At 41.1% G+C, this 18,652-nt stretch overlaps 1 protein-coding gene across 4 annotated transcripts in view; it reads left to right on the plus strand.

The window, feature by feature from the left end:
- The window catches only part of LOC104933668 (ras and Rab interactor 2), a 59,769-nt gene that overhangs the window by 22,621 nt on the left and 18,496 nt on the right, over window positions 1–18,652 (plus strand). For 3 of the 4 annotated variants that reach the window (XM_019256248.2, XM_010749171.3, XM_027273490.1), the window contains 5 exons: window positions 1,557–1,657; window positions 3,511–3,721; window positions 4,658–4,769; window positions 9,733–9,805; window positions 13,434–13,525. In XM_019256248.2, the coding sequence (XP_019111793.1) occupies window positions 1,557–1,657; window positions 3,511–3,721; window positions 4,658–4,769; window positions 9,733–9,805; window positions 13,434–13,525 (589 nt within the window). Of the gene's footprint in view, window positions 1–1,556; window positions 1,658–2,003; window positions 2,116–3,510; window positions 3,722–4,657; window positions 4,770–9,732; window positions 9,806–13,433; window positions 13,526–18,652 lie in introns of those variants that run through there. The other variant, XM_019256249.2, reaches the window with a different exon arrangement.

An 18,652-nucleotide genomic window follows, 5' to 3' on the forward strand; every position in this document is an offset into this window, starting at 1 on the left:
CTCCTCAAACTGATGAGCAGTTGGCACCATGCATGGCAGCTAATGCCATCAGTGTATGGATGTGTGTGAATGGGTGAATGAGATATGTAGTGTAAAAGAGCTTTGAGTGGTCGGAAGACTAGAAAGGAGATATATAAGTACAGTCCATTTACCATATACATTGGACCTAACCCAAAGTGGGCACTATGCCACGCATGGTCAGAGCACCAGACAGACTCTGAGATCAAAAGCGTTCCAACGGTATCTGAACAGCAAATGTTTTGTCCAGCAGGTTTCCCTCTGAGTCTCTACAGTGAGTCAAATAGTGAACTCAAAACAAGCTTCTGTCCAAACCCTGATGTTCGTGATTACGGCCGGCTCGCTCCGCTGCCACACGCGTCCAGTGTTGACGCTGGGCAAAGGACGTAGCTAAACTGCGGCGCAGCCGTCACACTGCTGTAACGCCTCCTGAGTCCCGTGTCAGATGTTAACCTCTGTCTGGACCTCACAGTGGGGGGTGTCTTCAGGGATGTTCAGTAGGAAGACGTATGAAGAGAGAAAATCTTTCTTGTTCTGGGTGTGTATGATGGAGCAGGCTGAGGAGAGGGCTGCACGGGTGACTGTGTTGTGTGGTGTGATCCAAAACTCAGAGAGAGCAAAGAAATCGGCGATCACAGGAAGGCGTAACCACAGATGAACTCAGTCCTGCAGGGAACTGATTAGCAGTTTCACACATGACAAGGTGTTGGGTGTGTGTGTGTGAGGTGGGGAAGATAAGATTAGAGGGGTTGAGAGGCGTCGGAAAGTAGTCTAGCACATAACCTTCATGGTTTCATGGTTTGTGCCAAGACGTGACATGATTAGTGAGCTTTAGAGATGCAGAGAGGCTGATTCTGTTTCACTGGAACTAAGCCAGTCCTCCTCTCTCCAGCCTTTATGCTAAGCTAAGCTTAATGTAGAAATATGCAGATATGCGTTATTGTCCCTTTTATTGAAGTTTTTTTTTTTTAACTCTATGGACTCAGTGATTCACCCACTACAAGGAGTGAGTGATGGTGGAAACAGACGACCTGCACAAAACACTTCAACTGATAAGCTCAACAAACACATGGTGCATGAGAAGATGCATGCCGGGGTGGTGAACTGATTGAGCTGCACATGCAAAGTGGTTGTTTCCTGCACTGTTGGACTATAAAAAACATTTTATTGCAGTTTTTTACTCATATAGAACAACAAGAAAAATAGAATAGAATAAAATAACGTCTCTGTTTTATGCTTTACTTCTATCCACCTACATGTCTGTTACTGGTGAAGAATGTTGTTCTGTGTTCCTCTTTAGTAACTCTGGTCAATGGCGCACGCACACACAAACACACACACACACACACACACACACACACACACACACACACACACACACACACACAGAGCCAGTTCATAAAACCAGTAGTAACATCTGTACACACTTTTTTAGTCTGGAAACGTCTCGATAGATACACCAATTTCTCTGTTCTCTGAACTGATCTCTGGCCCGTTTTTTTCTTTTCCTTCAAATGATGGTGTGTGTCTCTTTGTAGCTGATCGACTCATTTGCCTGGGAAATCGGCACACTGAAGAAGGAAATGGGAAATAAAACTGAACCTGCAGAAGGAGACCACAACACAGACACACTCCTCGGGTGAGTTTATAGGTCATTGTGTGTGTGTGTGCGTGTGTGCGTGCGTGATGCTGTGCAGTCCCCACAGCAACCAGCAGAGAGCACCATTCCAGTCTTGGATTTGATGTTTTGGCCATCGGTCTAAGTCCAGAAATATGTTTTTTTTTTTTCCTTCTTCTTCAAAACAGTATTGTGCATAGCTTCACAGATGTTTGTTGTTTGTTGTCTGACTGGCGGTCAGGAGAAGCTGGGAACCATCATTTATTTCTGTTTCAGCTGTTCACACATTGCACAGTGTCTGTGAGTTTAAAGCAGCTCGCTAATTAATTGTGTGCGATGAATGGAAATGTTTAAATTGTTATTACAGTAGAACAGGAGGGGGTCACATGTTGTCCTGTCCTGTGGAAAAGAAGAGATGTGTGGGCGTGATCTGAATTCATCGTGCACAGAGTACCTGGATTGTTTCCTGTGCATTTCTGGTAATTTATTCCTCTTCCGAGAGCGTCTCAGTAAATACCTCTGAAGTGCAGAGGAAGTGTGAAAGAGGCTGACCAGCATGAAACTCAAATCCAGTTACTTCATCTGTTTATGATTTATACTGAATGAGTCATCGCTCTCTCCTCTGTCAGCACTTCAAATATTATTATATAGTTTGTATGTGTGTGTGGGAAAGAATTGTGATAATTATTATCAATAGCAGATAATTAGTCAAGTAGTCACTGTATGTCACACCACTGTGTACTTCTACTCGACTACAGTTCATGAGGAGATGATTAGACCTCTACATTTATTTGACAGCTAATAGTTCCTTTACAAATTAAAACATAAACTAAACATAAAGAAAATTGTAATTTCAAATGAAACCTAATTTAAAGTCAATACAAAGCCACTGCCACAGTAACATGCTGAGATAAGATTAATTTTACTCATAATACTTCAAAAATCTTTGACTTCTTTATAATGCAGGACTTTAACTTAAATATTTTACTGTGTGGTATCACCACTGTGACCAAAGTGAACCATCTCAATACTTTATAAAAGTCAAACATGCAGAAAGTATTGGAGTGTTTATGCTGCCACAGACAGCTGGTGTTTGTCGTCTCGCTCAGACTTGGACTGATTACAAATTTTCCAAAGAATGTGGTGTCTGTTTTTTTTTATTTATGTTTTTTATTTTTTTATTCCTTCAGCATCTCCTTTGTCTTCTTGCAGTGGAGTCACACAGTTGTGGTTATTTGTCCCTCAAGTTTAATCATTTTTGATACATCTTTGCCTTCATTCACGTAACATATCCACAGCTATTTATTTCCACTCGTGTCTGATGTTTACTTCATATTCAGCCTGAAGAGAAGGGAGGAGGAGAAATCAGGAGAAATCAGGTCGATGCGGGTGCAGAAGATTTCTTGGTCATGTGTTCGCTTACCTCGGTTAGTTAAAGGGTTAAGTAGAAAAAGTCTGTGGCAGCAGGACGGATGGATGAAAAGGTTGATCACTACTGTAGCAGTGCAATAATGTGGCATTGTAGTGATTCTAAATCTGATTCGAGGGTGACGGCTGATTACGTTAACACGTCTGTTTCATTCTGGGTCTGACGGTGTTGACAAGTGAAAGAGAAGATAAAACACAGTGTGTGTTGTTTAATTTGAATATTAAGTGAAATCAGGACAGCTGAGAGTTTAGTATACAGGCTGGAGGAATTTAGATAAAAGTGGTTGGTTCATTCATCCTGCAAAAAATAAACAGTTACTGCAGATATTACAGTCACACTGGAGTTAGTCTGGCATCCTATGACTGTGTACATTTGTCATCATCATTCAGTAGCAGTATGAGATGTATAATATAATATATATAATATTTGTTTGTCTTGTTTCCAGGCTGGGGGAAGAGGTGGGAGGTCTCTTTCTGCAGGCGTCGCCTTGTGCTGGAATGGGAGCAGGGCCGGCCGGAGCGAGAGATTCAGGCTACGACTCCCTCCATCGGCGGCTCAGCGTTCTGGACAGACTGGTGCATACACATGCTGTGTGGCTACAGCTGGGCCTCAGCCGCCACAACGCCACCCGTATACTGCAGAGCCAACCCACTGGGGTGAGGGAGCAGCAGCCACTGTGGCTTCTTGTATCCAAAACTGTTGACTTAAAGCTTTCGCTCGTGTGTAAAAAATTCACTTAGCACACACACACAGAAGGAGAAACAATGAGTTCAACACTTCCTCAGTGCAATACAACACGACACACCGCAGACTACAACTCCTAGAATCTTTGCCACCAATAAAGCTGAACATCTTTGTAATATAAACACTGGACATGACAAAGATGAGTCTATGATCATGGTGATGATGATGGTGAATCAAATTACTAGCAAGCAAAATGGTGGTTAGATTTTTTTGTGTGTAAAAACTATAAAAAGTTAAATAATAGATCACCACATTGCAGATTCAAGATGGAGTCTATATATTTGGATGAATTCCCTTTTATCACAATTCTGAAAGTCGTCGCGCTGTTTGGTGAAACTCAAATAAATTGCGTCAACAAAGTTTCTTTTACTGAACTTCAGTCAGACCTTTCAGAATGTGAACAGCTAACAGATAACAATGACTAATCAAACCGTGTCTGATGTTCAACACTGTACAGTCAAGCAAAAATATCATTGTAGCTTTCCTGACTCACACAAAGGACTCTGACTGTTGTTCTCAGTGTACTTTCAATAAACTTTAAAGAACAAAAACAAGAACTTAAGAGCTTAAGACTGGAAACTAACAAAAAACTGTTACAAAAATTGTCCAAAAATTAGGTGTTAAGTATTCATATTTATAAAAAGCAACATATGATGTATGTATGACCAAGTCTTCTGTAGACTTTAAATACAATAATAGATTACTTTCTACACATTGACTGGGTACGTATGTACGGTGTGCATGTATACATGTCTATATAAGTGTATAAATATAGGAAGTACACAATACATATTTATAATACATATATAAATATGTTCTGATTGGATGTTTCCATCCCTGGTCTGCAGACATTTGTGGTCAGGAAGTCGAGCAGCCTGCAGAAGAAAGTCATTTCTCTGCGTATGGACAAAGACTCTGCAGTTCCCGTCAAAGACTTCCCTGTGAAGGAGAGCCAGTACAGTAAGCATCACTGTTTGTTGTTTTATGTCAATGCATAAATCTTCTAATCAAGTCCTCGTTCAGCAACACAAACAGTGGAACAGGTTAGACCAGGAAATATGCTGATGAAATTGGCTGGAATTCCCGCACTGCTGCAACCTAATTATAGATTTTGGACAGAGCACTTGAAGAATAAGAATGCAGAAATGATTAAATGATTAAATGAAATCATACAGGCCTAAATCATTATAACCTACATCTAGCCTAAACACAGAATAGTGTGCAGCTTTTGTTTTTTCACTGCAATGAATAGAAACCTCTTTAGGTCAAAACACTCTTAAAGTCTTTATTAGCTTCAAATATGGCCACATTGCACATTTGTGTTGTTTAATAAATAAGGGAATGTTTGATGTAAATCATCACATTTTATGATGGATTATACATACTGTATATATGTAGAGCTTGGATTCACCTAGAAAAAATGTGATCAATCATTTCATCAAAGTTAAGAAGGTGTCGCTCATAACCATTAACTAACATAAATGCTAACGTTTACTCCAGTCAATCCTTTTTAGAATGTGAATAGCATCATGACCATAAAGTAACATTCTTTTGGATGGAAACTTCTGCGCGGCTTAAGCAGTTTTAATGAAATGTGAAGCAGCAGCAGGACATAGTCGGCTTTCAGCATCAGCAGTAACACCGTAAAGCTCTGATGCGTTTGAGAGTGATCAGTAAACTGTAAAACAAAGCTGATATCTGAAAGGACCAACAAGGACAGATAAGTGAAACTCTACTCCAAACCACAGTGGTTCAGTTAGATGGTACATAAGTACTGAGAGAGTACTGAAGATGTGTTAGAACACAAGAATTCATGACTTGGTGTGGCCCAGTGCGATTAATACCAACCCAGGTGTGTAGAAAGAAACACTGCATAAAAAGGCTCAAACTGTAACCAACTACAAAATATATAATGTTTAAAATAAGCCACCAGAAAGAACCATCGACTCTAAACAGCGTTCTCATTGAGGCTTTGTCTTTGAACGCCACTTTGTGTTTGCCTTCACTGTTCTTTTTGTCTTTTTGTTTTATTTTTAGTTCCCTAACAAAAAAGGGATTTTCCCGAAGCTTTAACTCAACATCTCACCTCTTTTGTACCTGCATGTGATTACACTTGCACACAAACTGGAATTTCCAAATACTTACTTAGGGAGAGTATGTGCTGCATGTGAGTCACCGCCCAGTGCAGCCTTGAGCGCCTTTAATGTTGGTGCTGACGAGTGGCAAAAGGTGTAGACTGAAGACTCACTCATGTCTCTCTTATTATGAAACAATAAATACAGACGTCCATTCAGAGAGACTTCTGTAAAAAGTAACCTTTAAGTTCTCATCCATTGTAGTAATTTAATTATCTTAATTCTGCAGAAATTTAAGAAATTACCTTTCATATTAGGAATAATCTGTTCAACACAGTGGATTTCTGAAGAACTCCAGAGTTCTCCAACTATACTATAATTACTTACTATAATAAGCTAATTTTTTGGATACTTATTGGTACGTACTTTTATGAGTATTTTTTTATAGCCTGTAATTTAACGCCTAAGTATGCATTACATTATACGATGTACTTCACTTCTGTTGAAATCATAATTCTGTACTGAGTAGACCTATAATTAAAATCATGTCCAAACATTTGATCTGCATTTCTGTGCTTGTGCCAGTCACACACAGTGTTCCCCGCTTCCTTTCAGCATCCATGTTAAGAAACTGCCCTGTTCAGGCACGGTGCGCCGCTCACTCTGTTCTATTTTTTGCGCGCACCATGAAGAACACACACTGCGGGCCAATGAAAACCTTGAACAAAAAAAAATAACAAAACACTGTAGCAGACACAGGTCTGAAGAGGTGAGCGCACTGACCAGAAAAACAGAAGTTGGAAGTAATTTAAGGACTGACGGTTTGGAGACACAGAAACCAAATGTAGACAGATGAGGTAGGGCTGCACGATATGGCCTATAACCAATATCTCGATATTTTTAAGCTATATCGTGATACACGATATATATCAATATTTTTATTTCTCCTGTAAATCACTATGAATGTTAAATTCAACCCTTTGATGCAAAAAGTAACATCAGTATGATGATTCAAGTAGACCCTTCTATTAGAGTTTTTGTTAATTTGCATGCAAATTAATTTTAGCAAACTCCCTTTATTTTAAATTAGGGTGCTACACTCACTAGTTTTTAACAAATAAAGTTAAATAATAACATGGTAACCTGAACCACTGCCATATAATGGATCCAGTCAGTGCTTTTTTTTTTTTTTTTCAGAAACAAGTCGTCCGTCTCCATCTTCAATTAACTTGCTTGGGCTCTTCACTTTTTTTTTTCGCTCTGTCTCTTTTCTCTTCTCTCTCCCAGACATTCTCTGTCTCTCCTCACTTGATAGAAAAAGTACGCATGCATGCAGGGGATTTTTCTGGGTGTGCGGGGAAGTGTACTGCATGCTGTGAGGAGCACCAGGAGTGAGTGACACAGGCAGAACTCCAGGGAATTAAATGCTGACAGCTTAAAACATTTACATGACAAGTACTCGATGTTCGCGATATAGTCATTTCATACATCTCACGTAGAACAAGGCGCGATATATCGAGTATATTCGATATATCGCCCACCCCTAAGATGAGACTCTACGAACTTCATGTGTTCTACACAAGTTAGGAGGTTTTTAGTAGCTTTATGTGTAGCTTTATGAAAACAAGTGGCCTCAGTCTGATCCAGTCATACTTTATAGTTTATCATCTTCTGATCTTTAAACTGATGGCCTGCTATTGACATTGCATTAAACATCAACTAGCAACTCACTAATATAACAGTACGTCTACTAACAGTGCTGATTTTTAGCCCTCTTTCCATGAGGGGTCCCTTTCCAGAATTGTTAAGTCCTTCCTCTATCACTTGTTACACCAGCAGTCCTTCCTGTTTTAACCCTACTGTAGTTAATCTACAACTCTGTGAGGCAGTGCTTCCTTCACCCTATTTTAGCACAATAGCATGTTAATGTCTGCTAAGTAGCACCAAACACCATCAGCCATGGCTGATTGGATATTCGAACAATTTAAGATTTGTCAAGACATTTAACTGACCAGTGGTGGGCACACTGAGAGGTAGATATTGCCGTCTATAAAGCTAAATAATTTGGAATACAACAGGAGACAATTGTGTATGTGTGTGTGACAAATGTGTATGTTGCAATAAATGACTGACTGGACTGACTGACTGGAATTCATTTCTCTTTTGTGTGACTCACATTACTCAGAAACTGCAATATTAATATGTGACAGGACCTGTCAGAGCTTGTGTTCTTAAAGAGAAAGCAGCTGTTGAGTTGTGCTAAATTGTTGCGTTTGCCAGATATTGGCCAATGTGCCATGTAACGAAGTCCAAAGTAAATATGGTTTGGTGGTCTTTAACTCTGTACTAAGCTAAGATTCTTTGTATTATTTGGTAGTTCTTTTATGGGATATTGCCAGATTTGATGTTTTGGGGATCTTTGGGGCAACTGAACAACAAAATTTAAATATATTACCAGTCAAGTTGTTTTAAGTTGCCTAAAGCAGCATTATCATTCATTTGGAGTCATGTTTGTGTCCACCAAATGAATGAATCCCTGGTTCTTTAGCTGCTAAATGTTCCACAATATTTACCAGCGAGTTGCTAACTTTGTCTGCACTGTGGGGTTTTTTTTTTCACTGAAAACATCTGAATTCTTCAGCTGAAATGAGGTGAAATCTGTGAGACAGAACCAGAACACTAAAGTTTTGAACATTAAACCAAAACAAGAGCTGAAAGACACCCATGACATATTACACATGGCCTTTTGATACTTCGTTATTCTAAAAATATTGATTAGTGGAGCTTTAAATATCCAACTTTAGCTAATGAGCTAGGTAGTTTAATTTAGGCAGCTAAATATCAGTGGCTAATAAGTCTGTGTTAATATTAACATCAGCTGCTTTGCTGACAAAGCTAAAATCTGCCTGTTTAGGTTACTTGAGCTGACACGGTGTGTACTAATGTGTGGTAGTGCCTATAACAAAATCAATAATCAATGAGAAGATATTTTCTTGTAAGCTAAATTTGGAAACTTGTCATCTGTCTCCTTATTTATTTGGACTTTAATATATCTATTTTTCACACAACAGCATGCTCTAGCTCTTACCTGCCTGCCATTAGTTCCTATAACAGTGTTCAAACTTGCACTGCTGCAATGAGCATGGTCTGAAGTGTGAGACTCAGCGGAGCTCTGAGACAAGATGAGGACAGTTGTATGTTGTGGGCCTGCTGCCATCTCCACATATGTTTGGATTTAACCCACTTCCCTCATTCCCTCCAAAGTCTAAACACCTTTGTTGTTATTGAAGCACTTGTCTGTTGGATTCAATGAAGACACATAAAGACATGACTGCAGAAGACTCAGACTCTGTCTTTATTTATTTTTCTTCTTACTTTGAACTCGTCAACATGTATCGACGGTGTCTCATTTTCTTTCTCTTACACACACAGTTATTAGTACACACATGCCCGTATCCACACCCAGATGTTGGACACGAAGCCTTTACTGTACCATGCTGTCATTGAGCCAATTTCTTGTTCAGTGTTCCCTGCATGCTTAAGTTTTTCTGCTCCACACCATGGCCTGTTATTCCAAGTGTTCTAAGTGTTGTGTTCCTCAGGGGAATTCAAGTGACTCTATTATTCATCTTCTCTATTATGAAGATGAAGTCAAGCATTCCTTTGCATGTATTTGTTTAAAGCTTGGCGCTAGCTATTGTGCCTCTTTCTCAGTTATGACCTGTTTGCCAGTGAAGTAAGTTACAACATGACAGATGCTTGTAGTGTTAACATGATTTCTGTTACGATATGAGAGTTTCAGAGTTTCTTGCACTTTGTCTTGATCGTGCTGTCGTGTGCTCCTGCAGCTTTCTCCTTGGAGGGATCAGGCCTGAGCTTCGCAGACCTTTTCCGTCTGGTGGCTTTCTGCTGCATCAGCAGGTGAGTTCATCACTCAGTCACGGATTACAGAAAGACATGCAAACCACACTGATGTGACGCACCTGAATGTTTAATACACATATATATTTCACACAGACCTGATCTGAAACCAGGACGAGGAGGGGAGGAGGGGATTTTGTGAGCCGTAATTTGCATCAAAATTAGTTTTCCTTTTCTCGTCTGAGTCATAATTTAGAACACACAAGGTATTTTTAGTTTCCATGTGTGTCCATAAATCTGTTGATAGATCATAGAAAAATGCATGCTTTCAATGGTGACATCACTAAGGCTCAGAATGTCCCCTCAGCATGGCTCATGTACCCTCACACTGACACTCCTCTCTCTCTCCCTGTGCTGAAAACCTGTAGATAAAAGTCAAAAGAAAGTGAAATATTGATGTCTGAAATGAAATTGAAGTTGCCATAATGATGTAATCCAAAATGGTCAGACACTGTAGGTTTCATATAGCATGTCTTACTTCATAATAAAACTCATAAATCATGTTTGTGTGTAGAAAGGAGTTCAGGTGTGCAAAGCTAAAACAACAACAAAGGCAGAGAAGGAACACTCCACAAAGTATTCCATCTTTTTAACATATAGCATTCACCGCTGCCACCGTGGGTTTCAGTATGCAGAAGGCCCTCTCCACAAACCTTTATCTGAATGAGGAAGCTGAGATCCATTTTTACATAGTTAGAATATAAATACACGACTCGTGTACAACTATTCCACTGCACACTGCACCTACGGTACATTTGTCTCATCTGTACTCGCTGTTGTGTTTTGAAAGCATGATTTTTAACAATATAGTTGGAAAGAGTTTGCTTCTTTCATTCCAGTCACTGTTTGTATGCAGTGACAAATCATTGAACAGCAAGTCAGTTCTTTTTCGAACTTCGCTCTGTGTTTCACTATGGGAATCGCTTCTGGCTCATTGGAGACAGACAGACACACTGACTGACACAACATCTGTCTCTGACACATGGTTGACGTGTGGGCAAGGCCCCACCCCCTCTATATACCACGGTCGACCGCCCGTCCAGACGGCAATGCAGACGGTGAGATCGGTTCTGACATCCTCAAATTGGATGACATGGACTAAGGAAAGGAGGACTCTACCTTCCCCACGCAATCCAGACCCCCAAGCTTAACCGAAGCAGCCGCACCGGTGGATAACAACATGTACGAGGTTTGCAAACGAGCCACAGCTAAACTGAATCCCTGTATCCCCTAAACTGAATATCCCCCGGGGAAAGGCTGTCTCCGGCCCGCCCTCCAGCCAAGCACCCGCTCCCAGCGGTCCTGGCCTGCATGGCCGAGATGAGTCGGTTCTGATTGAGCAAGGTAACCACACAGAGCTACTCCAAGCTAGAGGTGCATGGCATGGTGGAGCTGGCGCTGGCCGAACACCCGGCTGTGGAGCCTTCACTGGCCTACCACCTCCAGCCGAGCCGCCGATCCATCTCAGCGTCTTCGCACATCTCCCTGCCCAGTAAAACGGAGTGTACAGCAGTGGGTGTGTATCAGCGTATGTACAAATATGCTGTGCAGTCGGTCTGCTCGCTAAATGCCGTCACGCTGTTGTCGGCTTATCAAGCAGAGATTTTGGAGGAGATGGGCCATCAGCTGGATTCAGCAAATGTGTGGAAGCAGCACTGTCTTCATTAAGGAGCAGAAGTATCAGAATATTTTCAGAAATAGACGTTTATCTGATATGCTCTCATTCACAGGAGCAGGCGCTCAGGGATGTGGAGACAGTCACATCTCACCTCAGTGGCCTGGGTTTAAGAATAAACTGGACCAATAGCCGAGTGCTGCCCGCACAATGCATCTCCTATCTGGGTCTCAGTATAGACTCCCTCTGATATCATGCCATGGTATCACAGGAGAGGCTACAGTTGTTGAATCAGTGTCTGGCCCGGTTTCAACTGGGGACAGGGGTGCAATTCAGACTGTGTATACGGCTGCTGGGTCTAATGGCATCAGTCATTTTAGTAGTGAAGCTGGGCCTCCTGCTGATGAGGGATGTGCAGAGATGGGTAGTATCCTTAATACTGTGACCCCGCTGTCACCTCTCTCGCTCGGTGACAGTTTCTCCAGAGTGCACGGCATCTCTCAACCAGTGGAGAAATCCGGCGATTTTCTCAAAGGTTGTCAGCCAGGACGGTGGCGTCAAGGGTTGTCATGACAATGGACGTGTCCATGACAGGTTGGGGAGCGACATTCAAGGGCAGAGCAGTGAATGGCATCTGGTCAGCGGAGCTGGCTCAGGCGCATATAAACTATATCGAGTTGATGGCAGTGTTTCTGGCCTTAAAACATTTTCTCCCTCACCTGAGAGGGCTGCATGTGCTGGTGAAATCCGACAACTCCACGGTGGTGGCATACGTGAACCGCCAGGGAGGTTCTTTGATAACAGAGTGAGGTGTTTCACCAACAGTTCCCTCCTTGCATGTATGAGGGAAGAAACCGATAATAAATGGCTGGGCAGTTGACCGTGGTAAATAGAGGGGGGCGGGGCCTTCCGCACACGTCGACCTGTCTGTCAGAGACAGATGTTGTGTCATTGGAGCGTCCATAATGGTCTTACCAGAAGTGATTCCCATAGTGAAACATCTCACTCTGTTATCAAAGAACTGCGTCATTCCAAATAACGATGTGTGTATCCAAGGATGAAATAAAAATACCTGTTTTATTTCTGCTTCCCTGACATGTCTTCTTTCAGATTAGTGGAAACAAAACCACCTAAATACATCTTGATGTTATCGAGTTGTATTTCACTCACATTGTCTGTTTGTGTCTGTGGATTTCACAAGATCATCAATGAGAGTGGACTGTGATCATTGTTCAACAACAGTGGAAGGATTTCTCCACGAATATCAGACAGTGATACGTTGTCACTCACAAAATTCTCTGCCAGGGACAACACATGAGAAATAACACAGTGCTGTGTGGCACACGGCTCCTTTTTAAATACACTAACAAATAAATAAATGGCCTCATACGCAGACATAACAGACATTCAGAAAACTTTAAGAACAAAAAATAATTGTCTCAATGTGAGTTAAACTGGTGATATTTGTCTGTTCAAAGTTCTTTAAATCATGTTTACATCCATGTTTACATGCTGGCTAAAGCTAGCTGCCTTTGTTGACACATTGCTGTGTTTCTTGCTGTGTTAATGCCACCTGTACATCAGTGAAATGGTGTCAAACCACTGACAAAGACACAGCCTGACATATTTGAACCTTATAATTCTGCATTATTTTATACTTGCATTGTTTCCTAAATATCTGAACAGCCATCTCACATTCATATCCACACAGTTTCAGGCCACGTTCTGTTTCTGTAGTCATTGTTTCAACAATAGTGCTTCAGTCACATTTAAAGTCTTGAAACATGTTGTAAAAGACGCACAGGGAGGAGAGCAGTAGGCACAAATTACCCTCCGGCTGTGTGGTTGAATATACAGTTCAGCCAACACCACACACCCAGGCTAAGCCACGCTCCTCTCTTCCAACACAGTGACTCACACTTTTAGGAATAGACTCTTAGTCCCACCTTCTCTTGCTCACTTTTCTTTTTCTTTCTGCCTTTCAATCAACCTTTTGTCCTTTTTTTTTTTTAGGGATGTGTTGCCCTTCACTCTGAAGCTCCCAGAGGCCATTGCTTCAGCCAGAACATCTGCTGATCTTGAGGAGGTCGCTAAACTTGGAGCAGGTTTGTTTTCTTGTTTGAATGTATATGCAGAAGACGAGCATGCAATCAGGGCTATCTGTGGCAGGCTGAAGGTCGGATACTATCAGTGTGAGAGTGTGTGAAAACCACAAAGTTAGATAAAAGATAATATTTACAAATGTGGCATGTGTAAATTAGCTAGTATGAAATCATGTGTGTGTAATTTTGACTAGGCAGAAGGTGTGTAAATGTACATCATTTGGTCTTTCCATGATGATATGAAGTCGTGTTGTATGTCAGAGAGACTGGAGAGCAGTCTCCAGAAAGGATCTATGAAAAAATAAGCGCACAGTAGGACGTGTGCAGAGGTATAGTATATATATCACTGTCTGATGACACAATGATATGTTGTGTGCTGTTTACTATAAATCTTCCTTATTGCATCAACACATCTGCAGTCAGTTTGAAGCATTTTTCTGTTATTTGTGCACTTCCTCGAGCCTCTTACAGATTCAGAAAAGTATTTTCCTCTGTCCCACATCTCCACATCTGTTGTGTGTAAAAAAAAAAAAAATTAGCCTTTTTTTTTTTCCTGAGGCATGACACTCGTAAAGCCCAACTCGAACACATTCCCCCCTGCTCTAAGGATTTAATGGCATACCAGTGCTAAATGACTCACCCCCAGGGACAAAGGCCTCTTCCAGGCACAGATCAGTGCAGCACAGCTGGGCATGGACCAGAGCTGGGTGCCTCTGGAGCTTTTTCTTCTCTCCTATCAGCCTCGGCCTTCTTACAGTCTTCAACACTAAACTTTGCACATTTTTATTCATATATTCTGACTACACTACATAGTTTTTTTCTTAACTTAAAAATAGTGCTTTAAAAGTGTGTAGGTGTTTATCTTAGACCCCACTTCCTCTTTCATAACCCGCTCAGAGTGACCTTTGTGTTCATTCAGGTTCTGCTGCTGTGACTCAGCTCTGAGCTATCATGTGCACTGTGAGCTGAGACTGCCAGACATCCAGTGTCCAGTGTCCCACGGCCCAAAAGCCTCTTAAAGAGTTCAGGATGACACACAATGATTAGATGGCATGCTCCCTTTAATGTGGTCTCAAATGATCTACAGACATACATTTTCTCTCTGTTTTCTCTCTTGTATTCCTCAGTCTCTCGCTCTCACTCTCTCTCTCTTTTTCATTCATAAAAGGGTTCCTGTTTAGTGAGGTGACACAATGGTGGGTTTTGTGTGTATGAAGGTAATTGAGCAACAGTGAACAGATCTGCTCAAAGGCTGTACTGACGTACATGTGAACATTTATAGCTGTCAGAGATGAGAAAAGAGTAGTGTTGACTGTGACGTCTTCACAGTGTCAGATTACGTGTTATACAGTATGTCTGTCCACCTGTACAGTTTGAGGAAGGCTGAAGGGACTTCTCTTTATTATGAAGTTATAAAGTAAGGGTTGAACTTAAAGTATGAGAAACTTGGCCAGTGTAATGGAGCCAGAGGACAAAGGGCTCTCCAGAACACGTAGCAGAAAAAGAAGATGTAGAAGAAGAAGTGTGCTACTACTCAATAAATGACAAACGGACAATCATAGTTATTATTTAGCACAAGGAAAGCCTCAATCCATACAGCATCAATCTCTGTATGGAAGAAGCGAAAACATCTTTTTATCATCATGTCGCTAATCTTAGCTTTTATTAGCATTCGGACCATCTTGCTAAAATCAACACACTAATGCAATGCAGAACAAGTAACAACAACATTAGCTCTGATTGGTGGTGACAGTATTGATTTGTTTTTATTGTTGGGAAAAACAATGCATTGGGTATTAAAACTTGATTCTGACACACAGCTCCACTTAACACTTGTCTGTGCTTTGGTGCTGTATTCTACATCAATGTATCAAGAGATACATTGATGTAGAATACAGCACATCCAAACCAAAGGATTGGTACCAGATACTGATTATTTGGATGCAACTGATCCACATTAAATATCATTTTTTGTCCATAATGTTGGTAGGCTGCCAACTGAATTTTTAGGGACCTGGTTTATGTTATCTTACATGGAAACTATGCCATTGCCTTTCAGACAGTGTAAAAACAGATACTCTTGGGATGAGGTTCTGGAATAAATATCAGAAGAGAAAAAGTCAGATCATTTCATATTTGTAACCAAATAACTCCAAACTATTCACCACGCAGATAAACTGGGTCCCTGTTAGTCTGTGGGACTCTGGGGAAGTTGCCTGCTTTACCCCAGTTGTAAATCCAGCTCAGTTGATTATTGAATTTTGACCAATTAAAATACATTTATGTAGTGACGTCAGTCACTGGCCCACTTTGAACAAGCTTGTTGTACATTCATGCTAGTTTGGCATTTCTTATCTAAAGCTATATCAATGATATAGTGAATAATGATAATAAATCAAAGAAAATGATGTGTCAAATTACAGCAGAGCTTACTGTCAACTCACTTTTCTCTGAGGAAAGATAGCTAGATTTACCTTCATGAAGTGAGTTTATCCGGAATTAAGATTATTTATTAGGTCAAGAACCTGAAATTTTTCTATATTGGTTTTATTGTTGTTGTTGTTGTTGTTTAGTGAAACAAATATATAAAATAAATTAAATACATTCTGCATCATCACTGCTAACAAGTCATGGTTACCACAGGATATTTCTGTCACTGTTTCCGTGAAATTGGTGTTACTCATCAGCCCAACTGCATACAAGCGTTCTTAAATTGAACTGCTTGTGCTTTCAAACAATGTTCGGCACGCTGATGTTTAGAGTTTGCTCAGAGGTTGAAAATGTTAGAGAAAGAGGTTTGAAAGGTTTTGAATACAATATCTGTCTCTGTATCTACAGTAGAAGAACCTGCAGGCAACAGATCGATACGATCTCTATTCTGCTCTGCTGCAGGTTTGCCCTATCTTCTGGAAGTCTGAAACTCCTTTTGTTTTCTACATCTACTCTAAACCATTTGCAAAAATAATCCACAGCCAGAGGTAGACAGTGTGAGGAACATTAAAGTTGACAGTAACCTGTTTTATAGTTGTTTTATGTGTACTGATATGCTCAGTAAAACTGACAGACTCGGCCACATATCACTTCAGTTATTTACCTTTCAGCTTTAGGGCAGCCACAACTTCTCATTCTCAGCTTTTTGAGATAACACTTTTATCACTCAGCCCGAGTGTTGGAGCATATAAAAGGGATGCAGCAGCGCGGCAATCTGAAAAAAAAACAAAGTGACTTCATGTCCCATAGAGTGTGTGTACGTGCGATCTATTTTTGGCCCCAGTTCAGCTGTCATCTCTCTCTACAAGGTTCTTCTGATTTACCCTTGACTTTCCCAGTTCTTACATCAACCACGCCAAACCACATTCCTCTGTGCTCTCTGACCCAGGTGCTCTCTGTGTGTGTGTGTGTGTGTGTGTGTGTGTGTGTGTGTGTGTGCTGTGCTCTGCATATACTTGTGCGAGCATGCTGGTATGTAGAACTGAGTAATCATTTAATTCCACAGAGTTATAAGTGTCAATTGTGAAATGTCTGTAACAAACCGTGGTAAGTCATACAAAGAGAGATTTTTATTAGCAGACGGAGTAAACAAGAGTAGAGTAGGTGTGAAATAGGAAAAATCTTAGTCTTGGTGCATTAGAGAGAGAAAAACAGAGACAGACCACGCAATTTCTGCTGAAAGAGAGGGAGGGAGGCGGGAATACTGTGCTAAGAGCCCACCCACAGACACATCAGCATGAGTGAGTCATAACAGAGACCGAGCGTGAGTGAGCCAGAGAAGTCAGTCGAGTTTCAGCTTGTGCACACGCAGCAGTGTGTCTTCTGCAACACCATCAGAAGTTTACAGAGTCGGATCAACAGCTCGTCTGTGTGTCACTGAGCTTTGGGATCACAGTGAGTATTGTTGCCCTCTCTTTTCTGCTCTGTAGTCGTGTGAAGGAGCTGCTCTGTGTCTGGTACTAGTATTCCTCATGTGGTATTGTTGCCACTGGTGCACGTCTGTCTTGTTGTGCTCTGTCTGGTACGGCTCGGGCTCTAAAGGCTCAACAAAGTGTTGTGTTACAGTAGTTTAGTGCTCTTTCTCATTGGCTGGGGTAAAAGCTCCCCAACAGGCTGAAGCTCTGAAGTGATTTTGGGCAAAGCAGCATTTAGAGGTTTTATGAGCCCGGTAATTGCAGGACTTGTATTGAGTCATTGGAAGGATTGGATGATTGAGATATGCAAAGCTAAATGTCAGTATTGTTCAGACTCAGTTAAATAACTGTGTATATGAAGGAAAAATATCTTTATAGCATTTGTTATTGCTTTGACACAGTCTGTATGTACAGACAGGACCTGTTTCAGACTACCTCCACTCATCGAAACACCTCTGTAATGATCACAAATGAATGAGCGTGTTCATTGGAACCATTTTCAGACTAATCATGTCAACAACAGTGACACTATAACTGACTGATAACACCGTCTTGTTTGGTGTCATGTGCTTGAAATTGTTACAAATGGGATTTATTGTACCCTTGATGCGATGAGCTCATTAGTACAGTTTTGGCAACAGTCAGCAACTAATCGACAAAACTTTATAGCTGGAATTTATGTTCTTGCGTGCCCTGACATGGACTGTAATTAGACTGAGACTAAAATTATTTAGTTAATGCAGCGTACCGACATACTAAATGTGTTCTGCAGTGCAGTTAACAATAAATATACTGCTGCACCTCTTGTTGTTTTTCAGTAATTTTTCTCCAGGGGAAGCTGCACACAGTCTTAGGGTTAGGAGGTTAAAGGTTGAATTTTGACCCGGGTCGTCCCAGTCACGGGTTAGGGGTTAGGGCTGGTCAGGAAACCTCAGGGTATTGTAACCAGCCCACTCTTCATCTCTGCATGAGGCTGGAGGGTCTAGGATACAGTAGATGTAATGAGCACCCTGGAATGTGATCTGACTAAACTGTTGGCGGTTGCATTGTGGGTAATGTAGGCCTTCAGGTTTTAAGGAAGGAAAAATCCCTTTTTAAAAAAATTGTCCATTGTGAGTCCAACAAACCTATAATATGACAATCAGTGACTATTCTTTTAATTCTTTTGTCTGAAAGCTGGTGAAGAGGCAGCTCCTGAATCTGTGGCTCAGGTTTGGCCACGCTA

The sequence above is a fragment of the Larimichthys crocea genome, chromosome III (genome assembly GCF_000972845.2).
Source record: "Larimichthys crocea isolate SSNF chromosome III, L_crocea_2.0, whole genome shotgun sequence".
Classification (NCBI taxonomy): Eukaryota; Metazoa; Chordata; class Actinopteri; family Sciaenidae; genus Larimichthys; species Larimichthys crocea.